General features: G+C 35.2%; 1 protein-coding gene across 1 annotated transcript; it reads right to left on the bottom strand.

Annotated features, from left to right (window-relative positions):
• Positions 1 to 265: 265 nt before the first annotated feature.
• On the bottom strand, positions 266 to 1,341 carry LOC143585284 (F-box protein CPR1-like). The gene has a single exon (XM_077067104.1). The coding sequence runs from the start codon at positions 1,322 to 1,324 to the stop codon at positions 266 to 268; it is 1,059 nt and encodes a 352-aa protein (XP_076923219.1). The 5' UTR covers positions 1,325 to 1,341.
• Between the last annotated feature and the right edge of the window lie 7,153 nt (positions 1,342 to 8,494).

The raw sequence follows: 8,494 nt of genomic DNA on the forward strand, positions 1-8,494 counted from the left end.
CATGTAACAAATAACAATCAGTTGTTACACATAGCATACTTTTGGTTTTGTACTTTTGTTAAGGTCGTGGACGAGGCATTTAAAAATAATTAGTGTAACCTTATCTCGAAAGTCTAGCTAGGTGTACCTGTGTTATCAATCAGAAGAAATTGGTAATGAATATCACTTGATTTTGATTAAAATCCCAGCTCCAAAATTAAGTAACAAAAAGATAAAAACTTGAGAAGTGTAACCAAAGAAAAAGAAACTATTAAAAAAAAACAAATTAAAGCAAATAGCTGTTGCAACGATGCTTAGAATGATTAAGCAGAAGTAGTGATTCTGTGTAGGGGGTCAAATCGAAATCCAACCCATACATTCCAAGACTGTTGTTGTGCTCCGAGGAGGGTTCATAAACTCGAAGTTCGTAATGCTGCGAACCAACACTTATATGATGCATTACCGGTTGCCCATTATTTCGAAATCCAAGTATCCTATCCTCAACAGTGAATAGTTTTGTAAAGGAACCATTTTTCAACACCATCCATACATCACAAACCGGTGTCATTGAAACAGAGTCAAATATATATTGATAGTTAAGCATAGCAAGAGACTCGTTGATCTTAGATATGGACACTCTTCTAGGGTCTGCTAACGTATCCGGAACTTCTACTTCACCAAATTCTTCCCTTGTCAAATCAAATGAAATAATCCGACTCCTAGTCGGATTGTGAGTAACCCAATGAATAATTCCTTCTATAACTATTGGATTACCCACAAAAGCTTCCTTTTCCAAAGACAGATTAATTGATACAGTTCGCCAAGCCCCAGAGCTTAATGTAAAAACTTCGGCCGTGTAATCATAGGTAATAATATCTTCCTTTCGCCAAGTCATCTTGACAAGCTTGGGTTCATTGGTTTTAGGACACACACCAAAACCTAAAACATATCTTCCATCCGGCAACATTATATCAACATATTTCCGGATTGATGGATTCCAAACAACAACCCTACCAGTATTATTGTGCAAGCACACCAATCCGTGAGAGCAGTCGAGTAAATCAAGGCCAGCTCGATTAAAAATCGGAGAAAGAATAGAGGAGGACTTAGGAAAAGTATCATTATCTACAATGGAAACGTAATTGTGCGTGGTGAAACTAGAGTAACAAGATAGTAGCAGATGATGCGGGCGAGCCTGGTTGACGCTGTGACGAGTGATGAACTCAGAGCTATCGACAAGAGACTTCCATTGTTTTGAAACGCATCGGAACCGAACCAAGGATTTGACAGGAGCAACCCTTTTGATGATGTCCTCTTGGATCTCAAAAGGAATGTTGGCGGACATTGTGATTGTGATATTGTTGTTTGGGATATGAATTTATAGGCTGTTATATTTCTTATGCGATGGAACATGGATCAGTGATCATGGATTGGTGAGCACATATATGAGTGTTGGGCCAGGTTATAAAATAATAATGTTGTTTAAACGCTTACGGTTTACTAGTTTCAGATAAGATAAGTATTCAAAAACATAATTATTTATGGTTGTGTATCCATATTATAATCACCAAAGAACCATTTCATTAAGTAAATTTGATTTAAAGTTAGGTTTTTGAACTTCTTCTTTTGTCTAATAATGGCAACATGTACATAAAATCATATAGACTGGTCGGTTCGGTATGTATGTATTCAAAACCGTAATTAGCCGTTCAACTCAAAATCGTCGTCAAATCCGGCCGAACCAAGGTTTAAACACCCCACACCTCAACAACATTATTGTATAGCCCGTCCCATACATATTTGGACGTAGTCAATCGCATATGAAACATTGAAACCTAACGGGTTTTGCTTCCTTGACGTTATAAAATCCAATTCCATCCCAAAACAAGTAATATCACAATGCCCGCTAATATTAGCGTTGCTTTTGATGTACAAGTGGAAATCATCAAAAAGGTTGCTCCTGTCAGATCATTGATTCGATTCCGATCGGTTTCAAAACAATGGAAGTCTCTTATCGATAGCTCGGAATTCATCAATTATCATAGTGTCCACCAGGCTAACCAGCATCATCTGCTAGTATCTTCTTTTGAGGTAAAATTTATTTCTGTTGTTGATGATGATCGTTGTTCCCGAATGCACGAGTTCTCCCAAATTGGTGCTCCGATTTTAAAGAGACCTACCCTTGTATTGCTCGACTCCTCTCACGGATTGGTGTGTTTGTCGACTCTAATGGTATAACTACTTCGATTATTATGTTAGTGATTTTAGTGTAATTAAGGATTAACTTGTTGATCAAGTTAATTGTAATACGAATCTAAATAAGTTGGGTGCGGGGGTGCATACTTATTTGATCTTATTATAATTTATAATCCTATTGGTACTTAGGGGCGAAGCCCCTAAGTCATGGGGGTTCCAAGGGGGCAACGCCCCCTTGGCGGGGGTCCGGGGGCAGCGCCCCTGGTAGCGGGGTGCGAGGGGCGGCAGCCCCTGGCAGGGTCCAAGGGACAGCGCCCCTGGCTGGGGTCGAGTTGGAAATTTTTTATTTCGGACATATGTTTCTTTATTAAAAACGTATTATAAAATTAATTAATTAATTAATTTTCTTTACAAAGTTTAATATCAAAAGAAGCGTATTTTCAGTTATTAATCAGATAACTGTTATGATAACTGCAAAGCGGTTATCATCATCCCTGCGTTTTCAAACCCTAATATAACGTAGTTTGATCATATGCTATTTTTCTGGTTCAATAAACTCTCTCATTCTCCATACTGATTCTTGCACTCAATCTGAGTTTTATCCGGTCAAAACATTTGGGAACCAACAAATAGTTTTGATCTGAAAGTGTTTCACGACTCTCAGATTTTCCTAAGATATATACGATTGCAGAAATCCCCAACATATTATTCTTTGGAATCCATCGATCCAGAAATCTGTTACTATAAAGTTGCCATATGGAAGGTATGTTTTTGGTTTCGGGGTTTGTCCTGAACCCAAGATTGTCAAGCTTGCTCCCATCGATTAATTTACGTCGACTACACGGTTGAGCTTTTTACATTAAGCTCTGGGGCTTGGACAAGTGTACCGGTTAATTTGTCTTTAAAAGGATGTTTATTTATATATGAACCGGTAGTCATAGATGCAGTTATTTACTGGGTTGCTTTTGATACAATTACAACAAGTGATCGAATTATTTCATTTGATTTGGCAAGAGAAGAATTCGAAGAAGTGGACTTTCCGGATACATTAGCAAACCTTGGAAGATCGTCGCTATCTAAGATCACCAAGTCTCTTGCTGTGCTTGACCGTTGCTATATAGTTGATTCTGATGATTCAATGAAGAAACTAGGTTGTGACGTATGGATGATGTTGAAAAATGGTTCCTTTACAAATGTCTTCATGGTTAAGGCTAGTCCTCATATGATACATGGATTTACGAAGAATGGCCAACCCATAGTGGAACATACGAGTTTTGATTACTCGAAAGGAGAACTTCAAGTTTATGAACCCTCCTCGGAACACATCAAACATCTTCGGATTTATGGGTTGGCATTCAGAATGACTTCCTACACAGAATCACTACTTCTGCTTAATCATCATGATTCTATTAGTACGGCAAGGGCTTCCCCCCTCCCTCAAAAAATAAAAAATAAAAAAAGAAAGAAAAACCGGGCTCCCATTTTAAAATCGGGCCAAGGTATTGGAGGTGGTTATCCTAGGGACTTGTTTAACCTAGAAGATCAATCAACAACTAGGGAGATTAACCGGCGATAGGCCATGGCCTTTTCCTAGATCAATCTGTTGGAATTAATCGTGATAAAGATCACATGTGGGTCGATTAAATGAAGAGCAAGTTTGTCTTTTGTATAATTTATAAAGTTGGTTGTTTGAACCTGGTTTGTTTTGTTTATTAGTTTAGGTTTATCTTAATGGTTCAAGCTGATAAAACATACGGGAGTTTGAGTTTTTGTTTGTTAATAGGATCTAGTTTAGTGTTTTTAATAGGTTGTTTGTTCTAGTTTTCAGTTAATAAAGTTTGTTTTTTCTTTTGTTGAACTTCTTGAACAACTTGTTAAAATATTCAGAAAGATTTTATTTTCTTGTTACTATCTTTTGGAGATGCTGTTTCAATCAACTATGTGTGCTTCTAATCGATAACACGTTTACACATAGACTTCACTTTACACTAATTATTTTGGAATGCCTCGTCCACGACCTTAACAAAACCAAAGGTATGTTGTGTGTAACCAACCGATTGTGATTTGATACAGGAACTTATTTGGGATTACTATCTTGCCATTTGATACAGAATTGATTTGAAAAAACCCATTTGGGTTTAGAATGTTGTTATCTAATACAAAACTGATTCTTTTTTGTCTAGGATTAGATTGGCTTTTTTTGCTACAATATTTTTTCTTATGTTCGGAGATAGTAGTGTCTGAAAGATAAAATAGGATCTTGTCATACTTTGATTTGATGTAATAATTTCTTAGATCATTTATCAATATGATTTTGTTATTTTTTCAAGTTCCCAGATCTTATGCTTATATAACTGTTTTTTCTTGGTCATAGTAATGTTGTTGATATTAAAGGCAAAATATGCAGTGGAAGTGTCAAATTCATAATGTAATACTACACTAGCATCGCATATATATGGAAGTACGCGTCTCTTGAATTTGCACTTGTAGGCTCGTAGCTATGATTTGCTCTATATATTATTATTATGTAAGACAATGTGATGATAGACAGAATATGGGAAAATGTATTGTCTATACAAGTTTAGATAATAATCAAGTTGTTTGTTTGGTTTTCAGGATTTATAGACTAGAAATTAGGAATGAAAGTATATAAAAAAAAAAGCACACACGTCTTCTAAACATCGTTGCAACAAAGGAGGAAAATGTATGCCTTATACAACATTTGCTTTCTATTGAATCATTTGGTAGCAAACGAATCTTTGTGTTTGTTATACTTGTTTTATTCTTTTCTGAGTTTGGAACAAAGCTAACACGTAAAGAACACATTAGAATATTAAATAAATATCAATCGAGGCCAAAGCCCCGAGGACACACTTCAACAGTGATGTCATATGTTTAAGGGTAATTTTCCTGGAATATATGTTTTTGTAATGTTAGTTTCATATGTAAGCAAATTAAATTCTTTAATGATTTTGGTAAAACAAGATCAAAAGCTTATTAACTGAAGAAACACTGATCCACCCCTAAAGGTCTAACACGTTAGTCTGAGGGTAATGGATGAGTATTCTACACGATGGGTTATAAAACCTTCTTGGCGCAGACAAGTGTAACCTGCAAAACAGAACACCGTGAGCTCGTTACGAGGAATGGGGGGATTCTCTCGTAACCACCATCCGGCGTGAGAATCAGTACTTGATAGTACAAGGTAATATAATTTGATAGTGATAGCAGAAGAATGTATATCCTTTACCATTTGGAGGTTTAGCGGTATTTATAGCCGGAGGAGAGAGTGTGGCCAACCACATTGTCAGGTTTTTCACCAATACTATTCCCCACTCGTGCGGTCGTGGTGGTTGGTGGAAGTTAGTGGGCATCATGGCTTTTTGACAAGGACGTGATTGAACTGTTCGTACCGTCCTTTATGTGTTGTCCTATCCCCATTGGTTTGGCGTTTATCCCTATGTGGGTCACAATCTTTTTGTCCCATGCTGGTGGGACTTTTGCATTACCATTCCCGAGATGTCAGGAAAAGGTTATATTGGACTCCACTCTTCGCGCCATTCACTACGCCCGGCGTTAGTGATTTCCTGGCGCCTAGTGTTCCACCAAGCGTATGCAATTAGTTTTATACTTTGTCAAATGGTGGGTTTTATACCCTACCTCTACAAGTCCCCCTAGTCCATAGTCGCCCTTCTTTCAAGAAGTGGGGGCTGTGGACTTATCATGGACTTTTGTGATTACGACGTTATTTTTTAATGTTAGTTCCCTCATATTTTAAAATGTCCATAACTTTTTCATACGACATTATTTTTTAAAAAAAAATCCACCATAATAATAAGCATTTTTTTATCTTTAATAGGAGTATCATATTGTTATATAAAAATAAAAAAAATAATGGTTTTTTTAATTGTGTAATTTTGTTGTTCATTGTGTCTTTTAGTTGAGTTTTCATATGAATTATATTATAGATTTTGATCATTATATTTTTCAATTGGTACTCATATTAACGACAAAAGTTAAAACAAAGATTACGTCATTGTTTTGTTTTGTTCGTCATTAACTTTTAGTCATTGTGTAATACGTTCATTGTCTTTTATTCGGATTGACATATGACAAATTCATTTAATTTGAGAAAAATAGTATTGCGTTCATTGTATATTACAAGTCATTGTGAAATATGTTGTTTCCATTGTGTTTTACGTTTCAAGTCATTGTGTTATTGTTATATATATTCACCATTGTGTCTTACGTTTTAGGCCATTGTGTTATACGTATTCACCATTGTGTCTTACGTTTTAGGTCATTGTGTTATACGTATTCACCATTGTGTCTTACGTTTTAGGTCATTGTGTTATACGTATTCGCCATTGTGTTTTACGTTTCAAGTTATTGTGTAACATGTATTAATCATTGTGTTTTATGTATTAGATAATTTGTTGTTATTTTATCATTATTTTTACATATTATTATTACACAACGGTGTTATTAGTATTTAAAAAAACATAATGATGAGTTGAAAGGCACAATGGCGAAAAAAGACACAATGATAAGCGAAAAGACCCAATGATGTGCGAAAAGACACAATGACGGAAAAAGACACAATGGTGTGGGAAAAGACACAATGATAAGCGAAAAGACACAATGGTGTGCGAAAAGACACAATAACGAAAAAAGACACAATGATAAGCAAAAAGACACAATGGTGTGTGAAAAGACACAATGATGAATAAAGACACAATGATAAGTGAAAAGACACAATTGTGTGAGAAAAAACACAATGACGAAAAAAGACACAATGGTAAGCGAAAAGACACAATGGTGTGCGAAAAGACACAATGATAAGCGAAAAGACACAATGACGTAATTTTTGTTTTAAATTTTATATAACAAAAATCATACTCATATTAAAGATAAAAAAAACGCTTGTTATTATGATGATTTTTTAAAAAAAAAATATCATATGAAAAATTTATAGACGTTCTAAAATGACAGGGGTATTAACATGTGTCTTGCATGTGGAGAGATAAAATGTGTACAATTACTTCTGCACCCTTCTTTTGGTCTTCACTTGACACATATCAATTATTTATGGCTTATCATACTTCTCATTTTTGTTACACTTTGTATAATAACTTAACCCTTGAGAATGTTCTAGATATATGTTATATCATATAACTTATATGTTCATACGGTTGTAATGACCAACCCAATTGTTCACACGTCTTGTATAGTTGTATGTTGAGATTCATCTGGTATGTTCATACGTTTGTAATGACCAACCCAAAGTTACCCGATCTCTCTTTTCCCACTCGTTCATACAAAATAAAGTAACAAAATCAGTTCATCGGAGATATCTCTTTTATAATGGCTAAGGCGAGGACGGACATGAAATGAGTTGACCCATATTATTTCATATACAACTTACATTTACTCAAATCAGCTCAAGAACGAGTCGAGGTTGCCACTTATAGTCAAAAGGGTCGATCCAGGCAAAATGTTGACTACATTTGAGTTATTTCCTAAAGATGTTTGGCATCGTTATAAGTTGAAATGTCATTTCTTTTGAAGTTCATTCTTGTTCCTAAACATGGTAAAAGGATCCAAACACGATTCAATGCATGTTAAGTACGCTATATCTTACTTTGATTAAAACATCTGTACTGTTCAACACAACACACACATCCCAAACAACATATAGTGTAATAAATGATATCAACTAATTACCTAAGCAAGAAACAAACTATTGCAATACAAACCACCTGCAACAACATGAATTAGATAAAACCTCAAATGATTATAAATGAGCCAACTCTTGCTATTTACTTTAAAAACTAATTGCATCTTTTTTTTCTAAAAACATGATATCAGCCTCAGGACTGATTTACCAATCACCGTGGGGCAAGCGACATGTAAATGATCCACTAGGTGACAATTAACACGATTGGTGAGGGTGAGCATAAGTCGGGTCAGTGCAGTTAGTATCTAATATCAAACCACAACCAAATACTTCGTTTACAAGACAACCATAACCACCCTATTTCGGATATTAAAACATGAACCATTTGTACCTAGATTAATTAGTTAACCAAATTATACCAATATAGCCAAAATAAATAAATAACTCTTAAAACCACCATTACTAGACTGGGCCTAATTTTATACTAATGGTTCGTTTTTGGTTATAAAAAATGCTTAACTTAACCAAACGACCATACCGTTTTTGGTTATAGAAAATGCTTAACCAAAACCAAACCATACCAGTAAAATCTTGAACTTTAGTTTGTCATGACTCAATCAATTTTTCTACTCACCTCTACAT

This window comes from Bidens hawaiensis, unplaced genomic scaffold (assembly GCF_021521415.1).
Source record: "Bidens hawaiensis isolate Kalapana, Puna unplaced genomic scaffold, B.hawaiensis_p1.1 tig00033754_1, whole genome shotgun sequence".
NCBI lineage: Eukaryota > Viridiplantae > Streptophyta > Magnoliopsida > Asterales > Asteraceae > Bidens > Bidens hawaiensis.

What these genes read in the sequence shown, in the direction of transcription:
- LOC143585284 (XM_077067104.1), bottom strand. Translation starts at nt 1,324, where the DNA reads ATGTCCGCCAACATTCCTTTTGAGATCCAAGAGGACATCATCAAAAGG.